At 40.0% G+C, this 23,080-nt stretch overlaps 2 protein-coding genes across 2 annotated transcripts in view; one reads left to right on the forward strand and one right to left on the reverse strand.

The window, feature by feature from the left end:
• T265_11622 (hypothetical protein) overlaps nucleotides 1-23,080 on the reverse strand; it is a gene marked incomplete at both ends in the record, with an annotated part of 115,457 nt that overhangs the window by 75,647 nt on the left and 16,730 nt on the right. The window contains one exon of the mRNA XM_009178324.1: nucleotides 21,425-21,523. Coding sequence (XP_009176588.1) covers nucleotides 21,425-21,523 — 99 coding nt within the window. The remainder of the gene's footprint in view (nucleotides 1-21,424; nucleotides 21,524-23,080) is intronic.
• T265_11621 (hypothetical protein) lies at nucleotides 4,177-22,000 on the forward strand (the record flags this gene model as incomplete). Its single annotated transcript, XM_009178325.1, has 2 exons — nucleotides 4,177-4,209; nucleotides 20,741-22,000. One exon carries the CDS (start codon nucleotides 20,741-20,743, stop codon nucleotides 21,998-22,000), a length of 1,260 nt encoding a protein of 419 aa, XP_009176589.1.

The raw sequence follows: 23,080 nt of genomic DNA on the forward strand, positions 1-23,080 counted from the left end.
ATGTTTACTAACATGGTGGGTTCCTATAACACGACAGACCAGCTGTTTTATTTGCTCATTTTAATATACAACATTCATTTTCTGGGAAACAACCGTCAGTAAATAATATGTCCCTAAAAGACAACGTTCTGTTAGGAGCCCAAGAGGTTTTTGATGACAAACATTTTCCATGAGAAAGCCGAATCTTGAAAAAAAGTAGTTCAACTGTAACAATTTGGAGCATTTCTTAGTTAGACAATAAAAATTTTTCAAAAAGCCAAGCACAAGTGGTTCCACCTGAAGAGTTGTCCACAAAAGGGAAAATTTGGTGCTTGTATATCATGTAGATGAAATCCATTGTGTGGGATCAATTGAGTCTTTATGACACATGAGGGTCCAGTCTACAAATGTGAGGTAGTCCTGCTTGCGTTCTGGATTTTCTTCAAATGGGGCTTATCAAAGTTGTACTATACATATATAATATGCGATTTCCAGTCTACAAATGTGAGGTAGTCCTGCTTGCGTTCTGGATTTTCTTCAAATGGGGCTTATCAAAGTTGTACTATACATATATATATATATGCGATTAACGCGATACATCCTCTTTGCAACATAAGAGTTGCGAAATTCGTTTTGATTTGCTCAATACTCGGGAAATTGTTCTGAATAGATTATTCGGAATATGCGAGGCAAAATGGATGATAAATCGCTCGAGGAGTTGAGACGTTGAATTTTCGATTGAAAACATCTGAACAAATAAGAAAGTACAAACAACATACGCACAGCAGAATCAGTGAACTTGGCCTCGCATAGTGAAAGGTTTTCCGGTTAGCAAATTATGCTTTGTAAATCCAGGATGGTGGGTTTCGGGATCGAATACCAATCACTTCGGTGATCGAGTCAAATGAAGGGAGATACTCAAATTATTGCAGTTGATAAAGTGTAACTATGCGAAACAGTAGGTTTAATTGGAAATTCTGTCAGAAGCTGATTAACTCGGAATTGAAATGAAGAAAAGATCTTATTCGCGCCATCCCGTGCCAAGCACCCCAATGGCCAAGATATGATCCCGGATGGTTTCGACGGAAGCTTTGAGTGAATCATAACAAATTCACCAAAGTAAGGCTTATGTGATGCCTGCAAATGCCTAAGCCGGACTGATTACCCGAGCGTTGTTGGTCGAGATAATGATTCAGCATATCAAGTATTTATTTAAAATTGTATCCGTCTTTTTCAGGCGTTTTAATCTAACCATAAATTCCGGCGCCACAAAACAGAAGTATTCCCTGTGGAAATAGAATTACGGTTTGATTGCAATCAAAGTTTCAATACGGTTCACATCCAGCCATCAGAATTTGTACCCATTGAAAATCCACGTTACTAGTGAACTTATAAATATAGCCTTGATTATTATGCTGAGAATCTAAAATCAATATCTGGAAGTTATTGAAACTTCTATTAGACAGAGTTTGTGTAAGACAGATCATCAATCAAGAGCAGAGTAGATTTGCTCGCAAGGCGCTTTGCGCAGTCCATAGACATGCTTACATCCAGGAACACTTGGTCTTTTATAGAAAACAACCACATTGAACGGCCATCAGTTACGTAACAGAGTTCAGTGATCGTGAGTTCAAATGAGGGTCCCAATGTTAGGATCAATCCTGATGTGCGAACTCGAATGCTTTAGGATTCATTCCACTAAATAATTTGCTGATATCTGTTACCCTGCTGAAGCACTGTAGTGAACAGTATTACCCGGAGGGGAGGATTTTAATTTTTCATTTATTCATCATTGAAGTGGAAAATCGGTTTACTGACGGGGTATCTAAAATGTTTACTTAGATCAGACTGATATGTAATAATAAATTTAAACCAGTTATTACAAGATCCTTGCAGAACGTTTTGGGGGATGGCATAAAGCTGTGAAGTTGCCTTCGGCAAATATAAGAGAAGTGACGAAATCTTTGGAAGTTTCGACCAGACAGAATAACAGTAAACCCACGGGAATCCGCGAACAATAAGCGCATCCATAGTACTACATTCATGACACTAACATTTTCTGGAAATATCCTTGTTAGAGACTAGGCCGAAATACTAACACATGATCTAATGAAAAGATTCCCTGAGCTGTTTTTCCCAGTGACAAGCCAAGTGACGTCAAGAAATTTAGTCGCAGAAATATCCTGCATTCAAAGCGAGCTCTTTGCTGCACAGAAGGAATTTTGGGAACGAAACGCAATCCGTTCATTAAATTTGGGACATAGAATCGCTCAGACGCTCAGGCGCTATCTGTCAGAGAGTAACCTTTTCGTGCTGCTCGGGAGCCGGATAACCCCTAACGAGCATTAACTGATGGTGAGTTCAATTCCGATAAGACAAGCATAAATGAAAAAAGTTCCGAGGTTGAAGTCGAGAGGTCATTAAAAACAACGAAGGACCTGCCAAGCTGTTATTTTCACTAGACAAGAACCATAATGTGAACCCTATCTAAATAATTTTACGTAGGAAGCAGAGGATGTCCCATAGTGGTTCAGCGAGGACATAAAAAGGAGTCTTCAGGTAATGAGCAATGCGAGGACAGCCGGCATGAGTGCAATCAGAATAGTATCACGCCTTAGATTTACGTGTTTCAAGTGCGGCCACGGAAGTGGACATATATGTTTCGATCATCCGAAGCTGTCTGCGTGGTCATGTAATAGAAAAATCAAGAATAAAAATCATCTGGTAAAACGGCATCACCGAGGTTCCATCACTCCCTGACCGAGCTAAAGCCGGAGTGAAATGAGAATGAATACAAAAGTTATGATCATGGACAAAAAGTGGGGGTAACTCGGATGTCTCCGGTCAAAGAGCTATTTACGGCTGTCGTAGAGTAAATCCAACAGGCACTTCGATCAAGATGAAACATGATCTAGGACTTGAAATACGTTTGACCACGTGAAAATATGTTTCAAGAGATGTATTTCAAACAAAATGACAGGTGAGCACGGACCAACTGCAGCGATGTCCCAGCAGATGAAGGAAATTGTGCTGATATAAGCAGCAATGGCAGGTACCCATTTGAAAGGGAAGAAAAGGAAAAGAATTACTACGATCATAAATTTTTTCAGTGAATGACATTTCACTTTACCAATTTTTAGCCTACTTTTGCCACCCCAAGTCCACTGTGCAATTGAGAACGAACTTTCAAATATGCAGGTCATTTGTATTGAAATGATTGGTACCGCAAATCCTATACGGACACCTTGATTGAAAAATAGTCTTTCAGTTTACACCCAAAATACTTGACAGTCAATAAAGAGTGGACACATTTTTCACAATTGCTTACAAGTTGCACCATTAGATAGGCGCTATAGCCTACCGTTTTTGCCCTATCATTCACTTAATTTCATGGAAAGAATGTCATGGGGTTATAAGCTGCTTAATTCTTCCCACTATCGTGAGTTAACTGAAATAACTAGGAGCCATACCAACAAAAAACATCCCTAACAGAAGTTACACTTTATTGTGCATAGTAATAATAGAACCAATATCTCAGTACCAAAAAGTTGCTTCTTGTGACAGTGAATGATACTTAATTAACGTAATCAATATAAAAATCTACAGTACACAGACCGAGTTAGGAATTTGTATGCAATTAGATGCCTCAAAATCAAAGGATTGCCGGTAAGGGCGGCTGGCGAGCAGAATGGCACGCATTTGAGTGACTGACATGCTGCTCCATGTGGTAAAACCTACTCAGTGGTATCCTGATTCATTTATTTAAAAAGATCGCTAACTCGAAGCGACTGGATTCACATCAATATCTATTGGGGAAAACCCGTCAGTTTGTGCGCTCTTCTTCCTTAGATTTTCATAAGCAAAGTTTTAAAACTCCCTTATAAACCACCAATGTTATAAAAAGGATAACATTTGTGGGGTTCCAACCAGCGAGTGTTGATCAAAGCATTCCATTGCACCTAAAGAAAACTAACGAAATCGCTACCATATTATTTCACTTTCGAAAAATATCCGCCTCGAAGTTCTGCTCGATTGCTCTGCGAGTTAATTGTACTTCTGAATACTGCAGCTTGCTTTCGCGGTAACTTCCGCTCTATTGGTTGGATGAGGTTTCCGCGGATTGGTCAAAGCAATCGCAGATACTAGTAGGGAAATTGTGGGAGATCGTATTTTAACTGGCGGTGCAACACATTCATTATCAAACAAGCGGTTTGGAATTTTTATACCAAGGTGGGTACACTGACTGATTTATCTTTCTTGTTCGTGTGTTTACCAGATAAAATATCCTAATTAAGTAAACATTGAACCGTCTTACATGCGGAAAGTCATTGGTAAATTTTCCACGGCTGTCAAAATGCACCATATTGAGCTTATTCACGCATCCATTCAAATTAATTGTTGTAAGTGTTTACCATTTGAACAGCATATTTCACCGTCAAGATGACGAAGAAACATTGAAGTTTGACAATCACGATGATGCATTTTTGAGTAAAACGCGTTTTATATTATTGTGACCTAGCAAAATTGATTTAGCGCATTGCAAACCTTCTGAAAGTAAAAACTAACGGAGCATATTTGTGGAAATGTACTGTGAAATACTTTGGCTTAAATAGTATAGCGATTGCTTTATTCTCCTAAACGCTGCCTAAGACCGAAAAGGATACTTCAGCTCTTTCGTTAATTGTTCATGAGAACAAAGATAGTCTAGTCTTGAGTGATCTGATCACGAACTATACAAATTGACTGCATAACCCCTTTGGACAGACAGCGCATGCGCGCCAAACTTAACAGTTTCTCCTAACGATTCGTGAAGCTTTGAGAGTCAATCACTTCACAGACTATGCTAACGAAAACTGAATGTAAACATTGTAGATCATTTGTTGAACCTTTCTAGTTTGAGAAACATCTTGATTGACTAGGCGTAATGAAAGACGACCTCGTTCTCAGCTCATAAATAATAGATTTGAAGTTTGCTAGATGGTAAACTAAATTACATAGGATAACATAGCACAACATGAAGTCTGTATTTTTATTGATGTTTTGCATTGGAGGAATATGGATTAGATTATCTATATGAGATGTTAGAAAGTATCGGGTATTAAATGATTTTTTTGCCAGAAAATTAACTTTTGGGTTGTTAACTCACAAGTACAGGCTTAGGTTTAAAATGCTTTCTATCCACTTTGGTGGCGGTTGATGTAATAAACTGTACTAAAGTCTTTTAGCTTTACATTATTAAAAAAGGAGAATGTGCCTGATTTTCTGTTACTGGCCCGACTTTAGTAATCGTTGCCGAGTGATAATTGTTTTACATGCTGTTAATGTGATATACCTGAAAGCTGATGGCTTCATTTTACATTATTCAGATATAAGCTCCTTCTTTAGATATACAAAAGGAAACTAAACTGTGAGATGCTGGAGTTCACAAAATTAGGCATCAGTGTATGCCTTAGAAACTTGCAGAGCTGTGGTCAGAGATTCCACACAGTCTCTAACGTGGTTGAAACGTTCGCATTTCGAGCATGGTGAAAATCACGTGAAGAGCTGCTGATTAGCAGCCAAGCGGACCATGACCCAATAAGCCCTAAACTATGAGCCTCTCATTGGATTTGGTCCTTGAAGTGTATCGTAAAGAGCATTGAGTATTACTTCTAGGCGCTTTTTAAACCTCGTATCTTTTTCTTCGTATATTGTGTTCGGATATTACAGTTTACATTTCTTGATCCTAATAATGCCGTACATTGAAGCATTCATTTTACCATTTGTGAGTGGTTCTCAGTTTTTGATACACCACAAATCTTATAGTCTACTAGCCTGCTTGCTTGAAGTAAAACTGTCGCAAGTTATGATTAGCTCGTCTGCGCATAGCCACCAAGATATGTTAACAAATTTGTGTAAAGGGAATGAAGATTTTGCGCCACTTTTCAACAGTTGCGTTGGATGACCCGGAATACAATGGTGGCTGTTTGCTCAGTAACATAAATCTTTGACTGGCTTCAATTTGATTTTATCGGTGGTCATTAAGGTCTAACCGTCCAGCCACAATATCGCGGGGATATGTAAATTAGGGTATTGGACACTCAGTATCAAATTATGATTTTGAGTTTTTCATTGAAGTATGCAAGTGAAGCTCCTGGGTTTCTGAAAGGCACCACTTATTCGTAGGTAAACGGTCTGCCGTAAAAACAAGAGCGGTGTCTTATACTACCTGTCTTGCAGATGGAAAAGGTGTATGTATTTGCGCATACTAAATGACAAGTTAGATACATTTTCTATCTCATTACATAAAGTCACAGTAAGCAAGTTCTTTTAGGGGTTTATGATAATCCTGCTCAAATCAAAGTTTGTAAAATCGTTTGTAAAATCCGACCTCTCAGCACACCCGTTGTTCGTCGTCTGACGACACAGGTATGGTATTGTTATGGATCCTAAAATGACAGTGCAGTTACTAATTTAGATAGGTAAATTCCTCATGGTTTCACTAAAACGTCCCCATTAGAGTCTCCTAGTTAATAAAAAAATAAAATACCCCTTTTTGATTTCAGCAGCGTAATAAAAGTCGCAATTTGTTTGAAATGGGCAATTTTCGGTTTATCCGTTTTTATGGACTCTCAGGATAGCTCGTTAACCGAAATAACTTTTCCAGAAATGACCACACCTGAAATGCATAAAGCAAAATCAGTATATTTCTCAAATTATTGACATCATTCTCATTACTATATTTTGTCGTTATTGTTAAGTACGTTAATAGTATCGCACCATGAGTGATTTTGGAATGAGTATGAAGAAACGGTCTAAGTCACCTTAGCATTAAGGCATTCAAAAGACCACCAGTTTTTTTGAAACTCCCTCTCATAAAGCGACTCAAGAAGTGATGATTTCTCGTTATTCCGAAGAACAGATAGTCAAACTTCCCTATGAATATGATAGGCGCAGAGAAGAATAAAAATAGTAAAGCGTCCTTTTTCGTAGCTGAACACATTCGCCTAATTGATCGATTTACCGGTCAACTTACACTTGGGAGTTGGTCTTATTGAAAGCCAGATAAACGACCAGCTGGCTATCCTTCAATAACTATCTTTCTAGTGCTCTCTACATGTTAGAAGCACAAGTAAGCCACCCCATACTGCACAGAATTTTCGAGGTTGCTAAATACTGCAAATCACAGATCCACTCCTTATCTCAGTAATGGTTCAAAACACTTCCATCATTAGAATCTACATACGTTATTTAATTTGTGATTTACGCAAATTGGAACATGTTTTCAACGAGCACAAAATGACACAAGTCCTAAAATAATCATTATTGTGAATATTTACGTACGGATTCCAAATATAAGGATAAAAAATCTACAACCTTTACTTTCAATAGTCATAATTTGTGCAACAAAGTGTGATAAAGTTTGATATCTGCTCTGAGGGCTACTGATTGTGTACAGAACGCCGTCGGTCGCGCTTGTCAAAAATGTAAAGTTGTACACAGCCCTGCAACTTTGAACAAAAGCAGTGTAACCACATTCCTACAGCATTAGTCGGACTCGTTTACTGGTCACTTGTCATAATACCACAGGGTCATTGCTTCAAGCAACCATAAGAACAACAGGCAGAACCCAACTGAAACCTCTAATGAAGGTCTATATAATGAGTGTTTTCAATCGAGTTACGGTAGGAGGCCACTGTGGTGCACTACAAAAAATGTGACGGAATCTAAACGTATGATGGAAGTAAAACTCTCAAAGCCAAGTATTCCTGAATGTGCTGAGTTTGATCTCCTAAAAGCAATGAAATAAGCCAAAGGAACTAAGGTCAGCAATTCAGTATTTAAGGTTTTATGAACCAGTTCTAATAAATAGATACCAGTTTACCAAGTGATGTGTCCGAGTCGTTATTTCGTTAGCCCGTACCATCAGAAGAAACCAATTACTCTAAACTGCTTTCTTCTGGATGAGCATGATTGCCACTCAAATCAGAATCAGTCATACGGTCGCTTAAATTTCACTTCCGGTGGATGCACACACGAGATTCGTAGAACAATTACGTGCCAGAGAAGCTTAGGTAATTATTCGCATAACAAATTGTTTAAAAAGAAAAGTAAGGGTTCAATATGAGCGTTGAATTGCGAAGAAACTCTATAATTACCACCAGAGCCGTGTATTGATGACACGACAAGCGGAAGATGGTACTGATGGAATGCGTCATGAGAAGCAAGCGGCTGAAAAATATGCAGTGTCCTAAAAGAGTTTAATCTAATTAAAAAGTGAGGCACGCAACTGTGACATGCAGACAATCTGAAAGCCTGTGAGAGTCATTCGGACACTTTTGTTTGCATTTAATATAGTAAATCCCCAAATAGACGCATGCGTCAGAATCAGTGGCGGACTTTTGCTTTAAATTAGTTCATCTGGAGTGGCATTGAAAGTAACAAACACACAACAGTCACGTTTCAATCAAATCTCGTCTGTGCCAGTTCAATTACAAAGCGACAATTAAAGAGAACAGTCTAGTGGATTGACCAAAACATAGAGTTGCAAAACGTGGTACGGGTAAACGTGTTTTCTTACAATAAAACCAAATTCTTCAGTCAAACTGGTTACCTAGGACTGCGTGAAAACTGGATGTTCATACTAACCATTTTGCATGATTCTCCAAAGTGCGAAATCACATGCAATTGAATTTTCAAGGAACATTTGTGATCAGCGGTGTTCAGTTTTTACTTATACCATTCACATCTTATGTGTTTACCTTATTTAATTAGCTGTTCATTTCACACCGCCGTAAGAACGGACCAGACGAAAAGGTTCAAATGGTGTGACAAGCCCAACTTCCGATATCACAGTATTGGGATGTGCGACCTTTATCTCCAATTCAAGATTAATTTTCGTGTATAAGTAGAAGGGAGGCGAAGCTGCGTACCACAAGGTCGATTTAACGTACGCTGCTATGGTATGGCTTTGCTGAGGTATGTGATCTAGTTCATCTTTGGAGTTTCTGATGAACAATCTTCCGCCTAAGAATCGAAAAGATAGTCATTTAAAAAGCGATTATTCACTGGCGTCCTGAGGTGTGTTACAATATTGGTCGCTTTCGAAGTAGTTGGTCACCACATATCTGTCGCACAAATTTTATTCTCACCACAACTTTAAGGCTTGTTTGTCTCCAGGTGCTCCTCGTATGAATAGCCTCTCTTATGGCTTGGACTTCCGCCTTGTAGAGCTATGGCTCGGTTCCTCCCTGTCGTATAAAGAGAAATCAAACATACTAAACTCGTATAAACGTGTTCTAAAAGTGTGGGTAGTTTGAGAAACCCCAACTCCCTACGTAGTATCTGTCCTATCACTTTGAAATATGCTGGCCTTCTTGCCAGATAGCGCCATGTTTATTGTCTGCCTCAGTAAGTAGTTTGTCATCACGAATAAGCGCACTGATTGTGAAAAACTCCTATAACTGAGCACGGCCGACGATGCCAAATGACTGGACATAAAAATTGAAAAAATTGCAAGTCATCTAGAAAAGAGAATAATGCACTCGCAATACCCTGGCAGAATTATAAGCTAACATATTACGACATCGCTGCGTTATCGGCATCTATCACAGTGGCAGCGAATATTTTTACAACTTTTGCATAAGGCTTCACTGCTAGTCCTCAAAAATCCTTGTAAAGCGGAGTCTGTCTTACGATATGAGGGCGAAGTTTGGGACAGTTTTCAGTAAACCAAAGAGTAACAAGTAAAAAATTCCAAAACTGTTTCCGATGTCCACGAAGACGAATCAACGCACCTGCGTCGTATTTTGCAATATGTAGTCAAACTAAGTGCACTAAATATTGCCTCGGTTCCAAGAACCACTTTGCCTAAGGGCAAATTACTGACCGGTTTTGTTTTCAACGTACGCTCAATGCAGCCGATACGGATATTCGAAAATGAGACAAAATTCATGTTTGGTCTTTGTTGTAAAAGATTGTTTGACTGCCCGAAGGGGAGAACACTTATACTGGACAAGATAGCCTTTATATTTTAACGATTTCCGGAGTTCCCGATAAACACACTTGTTTACACGGTTGAGTACGAACTTCAGCAAAAAAGAAAGCTAGTTATGTGCTACTGCAGCAGAGAAATTATTGAAGCGGCAAACTTAAGACGTCTGACAAGCTTCGTAATCTAAGGATGATTAGATCGCTCATGGGGCCCTAATTTAGTGGAACAGAGAATAGGTTCCTACTTGTAATTCACTATCAGCTTAACCAGGCGGCTGCAACAGCTATCAAATATTCGAGACAATGCAGTTTAGGAGTTCACTTAACAGTAATATTTAATCCACAAGATACCCATACATGACACCCAGGTATGTGCTTTATCACAAGTGGTGCCAGCCAATGCTGTTGGTGTAAGTTCGAGGACCGGGTTAGCGGCAAGTTTGCAGTAACCTGCTGAAAGTCACCAATCAATGTAATCATGTTAGAGACCCGATGAGTGTCAGTGTCATTCCTTGCAGACGAGGTTACTCGTGACATCGAGCACCTTGTGTTTCAGCAAAATACTGCCCTTTGTCAAATAATGCAATCGCAATGCTATTTTACTGGGGGTCGAATGCTGACTGTAAAAAAAAGTCGACTTTCTGAAACCGCTTGTACTGTCTCGATACAGCACAACGGTAACAATGACAAGCGAGTCGTATTCTGCTCAAGAGGGTGCAGCCAGAAGCTGCACAAATCAGCCTGGCTGTAGTTGTATGTGATTTGTAGGGTCTTTCGATTTGTCTACCTGCAGTTGAGCCTTCAGGGTGTGTGGTGCTTTGATCCACAACAAGCTTGTGTTGATAGCAGACCTGTCGTCACACTGCGAACCGAAAACTACAGTTACTTAACTTCAAGGCCAACACAATGGCACTTGTTTGGCCATTTTCGTGTCTGAGCTACTTTTTTTAAATTAATCAAAGTTGAGCTGGTCGGAGATGTGGTTCTGGGCTTCGAGCCCAAAAACACCCAATCAGAATAACATTTGGGGCATCGATTTTCGTTGAAATACATACATATAGCTTCCAGTCGTTGAGAACATTCAGTTCCAAGGCTGTCATCGATTGCCAGTCAGTTGCTCCTAGGTAGACGATGACAAAGCAACCATCTTCAGTAGGTGGATGTTCAAGCAACCATGAAAGTTGCATGAAACAATTAATCGACACAATTTGTACAAGAAACTAATTCGTGTCTAACTACGTACGTTTGTTCCCCATCTATCAAGTTGGTATATTGTGACATCCAGGGCATAATAAACCACCTCAGGTCACGCAGAACGAAGTGGCTTTAGGTCACAATGGGATTTTCTACGTTTTCAGGGTGACTGAAAATGCTTCACAAAAGGGGTACCTTATGATATTCAGCTGCATGAAAACATGTGTAGCAAGCATGTATGTATAAGTAGAAACAAGGAATTGACCTTTTGGTGCAGGAAACAACAGTTAACATAATCAATAACGTTACGTTTTTACGGAATCTCAAGCAAGCTCATTTTTCCACTAAGAATAATTGAAATCTCACCATCGATTGATCAAAACTCATCCGCCTGGGCAACATAGCGTTTCCTCGCTTGTAAGTGTTGAGTTTATTAACGATGGCTTTGGACATTTTTACTTTTAAAAGAAAAATTTGCCAACAGTTGTACACCCAAACCTTCATCTTAAAAACTCCCACAACTTTAGCAATGTCTTAGCTAAGCTTGAAGGACACGTTTTTCGCCCCTAATCTGGGTGACATGCTATGGTTGGAAATAAAAAAACCCTGGAATCTTCAGCGGCTCAGGCCAGGGAGCGTGCAGTTTGCCCAATATGTATGAGGGAATCGTTTGTATTACTGGCCTATACGGCCGTTAAGCTTGCCAATCTATTACGACTTGTGAAATTTGCTCTACCAGTAACATTTAAGTTATCCACATAGGTTTATAGGTGTTCGGAAAGCAGAGGATATCACATGTGCTATTGTGCTGTTCATCAGAAGCTTGGAGAATTGTCAGTGCCACAATTAACTGCCGGTAATTTGAATACTCCCCGTGATGCACAGGACTTCTGTAAGGAACCGCTATCTCGTAACCTACCATCAGATTGTATTTTATGTAGATGAGAACCAAAACAGCATTCGAAAAAAGTTGTCAATATAGGGGCGCTGATCCATTCATCCGGATGTTAGTTGTATTAAGCAACACAAAATAGATTTTCGGTTACATTCATCTAAATTAAAATTTGTTGGTTATCATCGAAATTGAAACAAACTATTCAACTGCTCTGGATCTGAGGTAGATGTAAAATTTAAACCCCACACTCACGCTTACATCGAGTCACCGTAAATGTCAACCATCTCCTGGAGTGCACCGGAGCAAACTGATGCTACCACCTTGAGAGAAATGGAGATGGACTTTACGACCTTTATCATGGACGATCTCTTCGTTTAGGCACTGTATTGACATACCAGGTAGCTGCCTCACAGAGGCAAGACAGGAAATTTCACTGGAAATTTTTGATGATTTTCATGATCAGTCCGATGCCAATTTCACCAGAGTATATATGGATGATTATTTTGAATTTATACGGAAATAGTACGGACCGTGGGTCCAAACTAAACGGTTGACAGCTAAACAACTGTTAGGTTAACTTGTACCCATTCAGGGGAAATTCGTGCTCAAGAATAATATTTTACTTATGAAGAACGTTCCACCTATGGGAGACCCCAACCACATGATGACGAGTAAATGGAAATTTTCACTTTTGGTCTTTATTCCGCTAGTGCCCTTTGACAACTATAATTATTTAATCATTTTCTGAACTAGGCTGAATGAAATAAAGCAACTCAAGCGTTAATTAAGTCTGAGTGCTGTAGGAACATTTCGTCTGTCTTAGAGGGGTTGATTGTGTTTCTATGGGTCCTGATGATTTTATCCTACTGCTACTTCCGATTTAGCTCCGCATCAGAGAGTGAAGTTAATGGATTTATTTTTGGTGACCTCAGGGCATTCAGAGATTTTGTAGAACTTCATAATTGTTTCTCACGCATTATCGTCAGATTTCCAGTCCAGCCTCAGAAGTAAACGAATTAATACCACAAGTATCTACGTAAAAAAGCGGCTTTTTGGATTCAGTCTTTTGTCTCCTCACTGAACGGTGAAAGCAGCTAGTCCATTAGCACATTTTTTCACAAAATCGAAAGCCACTATTTCGCTCGACATCCCGAACGCATTGGTGGACTCTACATAATAGATTTTATCCAAAAGTCTGCCCAGTTGTGTATGATGAGCTTTGTGATCGAGTTCGACAGGAGCAAGTGACAGATGTATGTTGGTGTGTCACGTGCCTCTTGGGTAAAAAGGTAGGACATATCCGATGTTAATGGACGCTACATAGTGAGTTTTTTCTTGTTGCAAACAGAAAAAAATTGCTCACTGAAACGTTCAAGTTTTGGGTCATGAGCTTTTTATGACGTTCGACAAAAACGATTCTAAAACAATGCAAAATTATTATTTCATATAGTCGACTGACTGCAACATATGTAAATGTCGCATTGTGCCTCTCTTTTGGGTGAACCCATCATTCAATCAGCTATGAGTTTGGAAGATCTTGCAGTGCACGTTTCCATGTTAAATAGTCCTGGTGATAACTAGGCTCAGTGTGAACCAGCCCGTGAAGAGCTGACCTAGATTAAACACGTGCAACGAGCTTCTTAAACTAAGAAATGTTTACCGCCGAAATTTCCGAATAAATACTGCCATTCAATACTTAAGAAATCAACATTCACCTCTATTTTACAGGACCTTTATCAGAACAACTATAAGAAATTGTAACAGTCTGGTTTAGAAACAGGAGTGAACTAAGCAACACATTAATTTTGTGTGCAATGCTTAGTTTTTACGTGGAAAAACCTGTGACAGACGTTCAGTCTATGACATGAACTGGTACTTTTCGCGACAAAGTGGTAAAAATTTTGACTAAATTCCATAGTCACGTGATACAAAGTGTGACATTTTCTATCCAGGTAAGCTCAACATGTTATACCGGCATATCCGTAATTACAGCTGAACTCTACTGCCGCGTCGGTTTATACGACGGAGTCTTCTAGATATTGACTTTATTTGACATTTCAGTCAAGCGCTTTTAGGAAGTTCCAGTACTTTAAAGTAAAATTCATCTCCAGCTGCGTTTTCGTGTAAAATTGAGTTTCGTATTGTGAAACATCCTATTTCGGGAAGAAGCAATACATTGTATAGCAAGATCTCTTTAAATGTGACCGTTTCAAGCGCTTGTCAGTGTTCTGTAGGGTGAACGCTCACATATAAGATATTGATTTATAGATGTAACTCATAAGTTTGTTGTGCTGCATTCTATTGCATCTTACCCACAGTATGCAATATTCAGTCCCATCTCAAGCCCGTATAAACAGACCTTACAGGAACATTGTAGCAGAGCGTCACTCTCGTCTTGCACTCGTGATTGAAGCATTACACCTTCAGCCCGATCAAATAATTACTGCATCTACTGGAGGCTGATCCCTATTTAAAGGGACATCATTGTATAATCACGCAGTTTAAAATAGCTGAGGCAACCGACATTCTTTGAAGCTTACGCTATGGTCACTAACAGAGGCGTAAATCTTCCAGCGTTCGTGGCCAAACAGGTGTTCATGTATTTACACCGATTTAGACAGTTTATCAGTTTGTTTTTATAGGGTTTCGGTCAAAACGGGGTACGTACGCATTCGACCGCTTGATAATCAAGATGCATGTATCATGTATATCCCTTAACCTCTCGTCACATACTACACATTTTTAGACTACCACTATCAGTACAAAACGACCACATATGTGCTGCTTCCTGTGATACACTTTTGACAAAATCGGTGAAAGAGGTGACGTCAACATGTGGCCAGGTATGTGCCTTTGTCATCGTGGAATACACAATGTCTCAGTGCCACCACTGGTTCTAATGTCTGCAGTTGGACCACTGTACGGAGGATAAGACCGCATAGGCTTTATCCTCATAGCAATGTTTTCAAAGGAGGCACATTAAGTTGAATGAATTCATTTGTACGGTTGACATACAGTCAGATGCATTTTGTACTGGTGGAGAATACATACCTAGAAAAAGCAGTCCAACTAAACGGGAACAAAATGGTAGTCTCCTATTAATCAGCAAGCACTAAAAGAAATTGGTTTATTGAAATGTGTCACTTATTTAGAATCAGGATACCATCGGCATGTTTGGGAGACCGTGAATTACGACGGTGTTCTGTGGGTAGGTCTTTCACTAATTTCAATTAGAAGTATTTAGTGGAGTCTAAAGTGATCCTTACGAGGGAGTGATCCACATGTGTGGGGACTTCATATAGAAACAGCTGTACCGCAGCCCACTTTTATCACAGTTTACCTCTTGCATCCGAGTTATCTCTTTACTCGTACTAGGTGGTTATAATCCATTAGGTAAGCAGGGGGCAGTCCAGTGGTATCCAGTATTAGTCCGTGTGCTCCTGTGCCTCTCATAGCATCGCAATACAGATTATGATCATATATTATTTCAGTGTGCCCCAAGAGGATATCATACGTTCGTTTCTGGAAGCCTTTAAAAGAACAAGTGTTAACAGCCCATAAAATTGCCAGAATCCCTGTGGTTACCTAAAACCGCTGAACTAAACTTGACCCAGTACATGCCCACCAGTTGATGGTTTTTCGGAACGTTGTCTCAATTTCATAAGTGGTTTACAATGGCAGCGCGGATTGTCACCACATTGCAACTATGATACTATACCGCTGTAAATTATTAGAGTTCATGGGACTTTGGAGTGCAGGTCTTGTTCAGTGCACCTGATCATAGTACAAAGAACTTGCAATGGCACTGTAATAATGGACGTTGGGTACATTTATGAAGGGACCCACACATTATTATTTTGTTGTAAGCTCTTAAAGAATTGACGACTGACTGTCTTTCTCGGGGGTCATCATGTAGGCAAGGTCCATGACTTTTCTTTGGTCCGTTCTTAGTTTCAAAGATACTCGGTTGCGCCAGCCAAGTGCATTTCTTAGTGAGACGCTTTAGCCAGTGTTGCAGTTGGTAGTGCGGATACCGGCACATTATAAACCTCGGTTCGTTTGTAGGAAACACCAAGAGGGCTAGTTAAAACTGGTAGCTGTACACTGTACTAATGTATTACCACGGCTACTTCTCTTTATCAACATCTTCCGATTCATGAATAAACGAAACCGTCTAATCTTGTACTAGTGCGAATGGCGAACTCGTACTAGAAAATAGTATTTTGAATAATTCTGTCTGAACTTTCATTTCCGCGGCGGTTTCTTGCCCTCCCTTGATTTATCTTGAAAGTGCGTGGGCTGGAACGAAACCAACCTATATACGGACCATGTAATAATTGTAGAGCACCGTTATTCGCATAAGGCCTACTGATCACACTGTAGTTTTAATGGGATAGCCGTGGATCTGGTGGAATGGTTGGTCTACTGGTCGCAAAATCAAACGCTTTGCCGCTGTTCATTTGAATTATGAATTAGGCTAGCTGTGTGTGACAAGTGGCCGACTTTGTTATCATATAGCTCTGAAAAACTAAAACTAAACAAATTAAAATGTATATTGAATTCATGCAGTAGATTGTGTATCAGTTTAACGGATGTAAAATTTTTGGTACATTGCCCTTGTTATCGATACATATAATGCTGGGCTCTTCAACCCGTGTATTGAAGGATGACCACACATATTCCATAATGAAACTAGTGCGGTGTCTTTTCCACTAAGAAAAACCAAACCAGAAACGTAAGTAGGAAGTTGTGGGCAAAAATTCATGGCTTTTAACGTTTCCAAGGTCACCTAACGAATTCCTTACGGTTTTGACAGATTACGTATTTTCATTGACAAAGTTCGTTCCCGTACATTGGCCAGTTTTTCTACTCAGACAAACGTGGATAAAATCGGAGTTGCTTTGCACGTTCTTAAACTGGAAGGATAGGTACAGCTAAGCGACGGATTGCGGGAGAAGAAACTCCCCGAGAGGTCATACTAGTAGGAAATGTAAAGGCGCTTGGGCATATTCTTTGCCTGCAAATACATTTCACTCCGCTGGTCCATCCACAACTCCAAGTTGTCTGGTTTGTTTGATTTGAACTGTTGTGATTCCTGACTGAGGTATTATCCCAGGCTTTAAAATGTTAGTGGCAAAAGTAGTTCAACTCGGAGAGACATTATCCTGAGGAATGACTGTTACGACTAGAACAAGCAAGAGAACGAAAATTCAATTTATCCTCTCACTAATGTTTAATCATATGTTCTATCCCAATGTATCCCTCTTAACGGGAACGGTTTATTTCCTCGCAAACGTAGATATTCGTTTTACGCTAATTTTGCCATGAAGCTCAGTTTCTCGGGCATTATAATTTGTCATACAGCGGCAAACCTGATCTAAGGATAACACCAGCAGGAACTGAATTAGATCATAAAAACGAAGACTCCGGCATAAAATTGTCGTCTTTGCCCAAAAATCTCGTTATTTTTCAATTTCGTTTCTTTGCCCTGTGAATGGTGTGTCTTGTACTGTCTAGTCTCCCAGCAACACTCGACGTTCATCAGCATTGCTCGGCAGCCTACTCTTTGTTCACCTGCACTCACAGACTTTGATGTAAGCTGCTCTGCCCTTCTGTCTGATGCAGACCTTGATGCTTTTATTATGTTTTTGTTGTAAGCTGCCGATCAAACGAGAGCGTTGTCTGTTAGGAAAGCTTTTGAATATATCGGTAACTAAAGGGAATATACCGAAGAATGAAATAATTCCTACCCATGTGTTTAGTGATGAACCATTAAGTACACGTTTAGTGGTATTTATGGCACTCTAAATTACATTCAATTGAATATATCGGTAACTAAAGGGAACATACCGAAGAATGAAATAATTCCTACCCATGTGTTTAGTGATGAACCATTAAGTACACGTTTAGTGGTATTTATTGCACTCTAAATTTACATTCAATCTACAAATTTACGGCTTCCTAAAAGTCCGTAAGGCATATGTCTCCATGAGACCGTTTACTGACCAAGTAGCTCCACCGCTCCATGAGCCTGTCAGATTCTTCGCGGGTATATTCAGATCGCTCATCAAAAAGCCGGATACTCACATTGGAAATTAAAATAGCTTCCCTCACAAAATAACAAAGCTGTTCGTAAAGCACATGAAATACTTATGAAAGTTTTATACATGTGAGCCAGAGGAACATTCTTTATTAACAATCAAGAAAGTGCCACAAGCGGACACTAACGGTTCATAGTGAACACAGTTTACAGTATGAAATGATAGATGCAAGAGGCGAGCCCGAATCGCACTCAGTTTCCTGTTACATGGTTTACGCTCAGCAGCAAAGTCTAACGGTAGAATTTCTAGCATCCTTGATTTTATTGATTATTTTCAAGGAATATTTTAAACAGAAAGCCATAGCTGGATTTCTATACCAATCTCTGAGTTTCACGACAGTCTGATTGACCTGAATCCCAAACAGTTTTTATGGAGATAGAGATCACTTAATGTACACTACCCTTCTTAGATCACATGACGTATGAGGACAATGAAGAACTAAAAATACGGGGCTAACTGACGCTAGATAGACTTTGAAATATTCGTATGCCCATCGGAAACCGGCACTCGGTGGGATTCCTTTATAATTGTTTAGCTGAATATGGGCCTATGTACCGAAGAAGTTGATCGGACAGAAATTTGAACTAAAACACGGGTTATCCAGCTAATGTGATTAAGTGCCGGTTGAGTAGGCTATTGTTATCAGTGGTGTAATCCAACAGGGAATGGACTAATACTGCGTTTATTACATAAAAACTACGGATATTCTATGCTATCCGAAGGATGCTAAACACAACCAGCATGCAAGTAGAACCCAAAAGATCAAAATTGCACTCTGAATTGAACCGATCAAAATACTGTCTTTCATGGAATAGAACAATGGAGTATCTACACAATTAGAAGCAACGGCCATGCTGACAGCTACATAGAACAGACGGGCGAAGAACTTCACACTAGAATGTGTCAGCACACGATAAAAATAAATAGAATACCGAGAAACAGGTTACTATCGAGCACTGCCGAAAGACGCAGCTATTGCGGGATATGTGTTAGACACGGAAGTAAAAATAAAATTGGAAAACGTTGAGGTTCGTGGCGGGAACTATCAATTCACCTCACAGAGATTGATGGCCAATACGGTGGAAATTTACAGGACCCTCAGTGTGAATCGAATAGAAGGCGTAGACCTGGCGGGCGTAGGGAGATCAGTTCTAGATCTGCCAAACTGGCAAGTGGTGGTGAGAGCTTATCAGCGAACCGGAGCCACCAGCAGAGTTAAATTATGACACTTATTTGTAAATCATTTTGGTTTACATGGGAAACTCGAAGGAATCTGTCGTTTATGATATTCTTCAGCTGAATGGCTGCACAGGTAACGCAGTATATTTCCATGAATGAAACTACTCACAAGGTCGAAGAGTTTTCAGCAACCTAGTGAATAGTTTGATTCATGAGAGTTAAATTATATTTGAAGTGTCTAGACCGAGCAGAAACCAAAGTTTTCATGTGATCTCAAACTACTGCTCTTATATAAATTGACGTGGCATTTACAAGCCTGCAAAAACCAACAAAAACTTCAGCTGTACCAAGGTGAGTCAGCAATCGAAAGATCAAGGACCCGAACTTGATCTGAAAGGAGTTGAATTTCCCCCAGCTCATCAGCCATACGTTAGGCCAAACATACTGATTGACAAGAATGTTTTACTGATATTCGATGCCGATCGAGTGTATTACTCAAAAGAAGCCATGCTAACCAGTTCTTCGTCAGCGTCACAATCCGGCCAAATTTGTAACATATTCATTTGTGTCAAAAACGATACGTTTTTCATACCCTTCCAAAACGATAAGACATAGGTGATTATCATACGACAGCGAGCAGAATCAGCGTCGTTGGCGTTTTACAAATGTAGGAACGGGATTACTTATGTCGGTCGGCGAAAGTCTTTTAATCTATCACTGAATTTCTTTATGTTCTTAGTCACAGAAAATAAAAACAGTCCATGATAAGACTGGGACGCTTGAAATTCTGATGCATGTATTACATTCATGACTGCCTCAGAAGGAAAGTCAGTTCACACAAAGAAAAAACATTCCTCCGAATTGCGAGTTCGGGAAATGAAGGATCCGTAGAGCGACATCTCGTCCGGGTGCCACTCAATTAAACTTGTGATTGGCCACTCATGACCAAGAGGTTCACTCCTCAACCAGCAGTGAAAGGTCGCTATGTCAACCATATCTGTTCCAGGCTGATGGTTCACAACAGGGCTTTTCCGCCTTTTGGCGCAGATTGAATTCGATTGCAGTACAAAATATCGATTGGTGTGCTTGGCAATAAACTATTTATATTTATCATCACAGAAGCACGTTGTTGTGCAACTATGCGACGTTCCTCCCGAATTTCGTGGTCTTTGTAATCAATTCAAGTAGAACCGTAAGCATACTCCCTCTTCTATGAAGAAACAAAATTGTTCAGAGGAGAATAGAAGCTATCACGAATATTTGGAAATAATGTTGAGTAGCTTATCTTTATTTATTAGTTATTCACGCACCTCTCTTCCTTTTCTCGCATAATCTAGCCAGAATCACCAGCAACAACATGGAAGCAAAACCGCACCTGCTACGAATTAGACGGTGATCCCAGTGACTTGTTTTTAAAGTTATGCAACAGACCGAATCCTTCTACTCAATCATCATTCTGAATGAGAGCATCTCCTGCCAGCCAGCTCCTGCCCATCCTCCAGACAAACTGCGTTTGTCGCATGGAATTATCAGCCTAACGTTGGGGCCCCTCAATGCATTCTTAAATGGAATCTGCGTACTCATCTTCACTCATCCACTGTGGAAAAAATCAACAATGAGTCGACTACTGAGGGGACTTTCGGTCATCGAGCTTTGCATGGGAATATCGCTTTTTGCTTACGCATTGTTGGATAACTGTTCAAGTCATCTGCAAACCCATTTTGACCTAAGAGAGAGCATTCCTGTGGGAAATACAACCCTTGATTTTTACACCGACCGCCATCGAAACTACGTAAAACATACTTCCATATTCGTTCTCAGTATTTGGTTTAGTCTTTGTCTATTAGCCTTTCAAGTGGCTCGGAATTGGTCTGTCGTTCTGTTGGCTGCATATCGCTACGATCGACTGTGCCGACCAATCGGCAGCGGATCGGCATTTACGGATGAACGCATTTGCAGCATACTGGTTGCCGTGGTGGGTTGCTCTTGCGTATTGGTTATTCCGCGTGCTTTCGAAGCTGCCATTATTATATGCCACAGAACTGGATTATTCTCCGGGGTCAAATTGCTTTTATCAGATAATCATATTTATCAAATTGCCTACCTCGGTGTTGTTATGTTTATCGTGCAAGCTGGTGGCCCGGTTATCTGTGTTTGCGTGCTCAATGCTTTCATCATTCGTCTGATTGTAAAACGTCGTCAGCTACAAAGAGAAAAAGAGGAAAAATCAGCGTTGCGTCTACTGAACCAAAGATCGATAAGTGAGGTTTCTGAGAGGGGAAATGACTCAATCCAAAACGCTCGATTTTCATCAATAAGCAAACCCGTCAACTATCATGTGCCCCCAAAACCACCCCCTTCCGGAGATAAACTCATATTTGCCGTCTGTGTGTGTTTCTTCATTTTCGAAACGCCCTCGTTTTTCAGTAAAATTCTCCGCCCGTATCTGGAAAATAACTATCCTGTTGTAGACTCGTGGTTATCTATTATTGCCAACATACTGATTTATTTGGATTCTACGTTAAATGCATTTGTGTACATGGCCTCAAATCCCACATTTCGCAAGATTGTCTCGGAAAAATTGTTGAAATATCGACATTTGATCTTTGGAACGGAAACAGTGGCCAGGTCGGCACCAAATGTAACTGTCGAGATTGGACGAGTTGAAGGGCAATCCTGATTATTTTGTCTTATTGTGAGTACAGATGCGTATTTTGAATCTTCGTGTTCCTGGTCATTTCTGGATTTGTAATTATTACCACGTAGTGTGCTGCTGAGCAGATTTTGTGAAAGTTTTATTCAGAATATACAAGCTCCTGAACACATCCTATGCCTTTCTCTACTCACCCCTCCGTTATTGTTGTGAATAGTCAAGACTGGACCTGAGTAAAATGCGTACTATTCAGTGTTTGTAAATTATTGCTTGGCGGATGACCTTGAGCAGTCCCAGTAAAGACCTAGGAAGTTGAAACGTGTGGCCGGAATAGCAGACACAGTTGCAGCGGCAACAATCAGGTCAAAGCTCAGGTAACCCAAAACCTACTTTTCTACAGTTTTGGCAACTAAAGTGTCAAATAAAACAAAGTGGTGCGGTTCAATCTTCATGTACAACCAAGCGCATCATTCTCATAAAGTGACTCAGAGTTATGTCGTTGAAAAAATAATTTGCATCTACCCGGCAACAGACCTTTATCTCCCTATGTCTGTATAATTGACTTTACCAATAAATATCTAAACGCAGAAAAGTGCTCCCACAAAAATACAGTCCAGGTGGTCTTTGATGACAGTTTTAGTTTTTGACATAGTGATAAGTCCGTTCAAAACCATTGTATGGTAATCTGTTTGGTATTCTTTCAGCACACACGCAGACAGTCTTGTTTCGTACGGGAAATTCGTGCGACCCACCGAGAACGTAAGTTCCATTTTCGCCACTGCCAGTGTTAATTACGTGACGTAATTATTTGTTTCCCTATTCCTCAGGCTAGTTCATCACCCTTCCGTGACTGCTTAAGTTTCAAGACTGAACCGTTCTAGTTTATACAAAGCCGACTCTACCACAACCATTTCTATAGACGACTTGTTTACATTCATCCATGGACTTGTTGAAATTTTGTTCCACTTTGAACTGAACAATTTTCCCGCTTAATTTGTCCGATAGCACGCTGCCCTTCGTGTGCCATCCTGTGTTACTAACTGCCCAAGGTTCAATCTAGCCGTAAGCCTTTCTTTAACTCTCCTCATGATTTACTGTTAATTTCCT

This window comes from Opisthorchis viverrini (genome assembly GCF_000715545.1).
Source record: "Opisthorchis viverrini unplaced genomic scaffold opera_v5_534, whole genome shotgun sequence".
In the NCBI taxonomy this organism is placed as follows: domain Eukaryota; kingdom Metazoa; phylum Platyhelminthes; class Trematoda; order Opisthorchiida; family Opisthorchiidae; genus Opisthorchis; species Opisthorchis viverrini.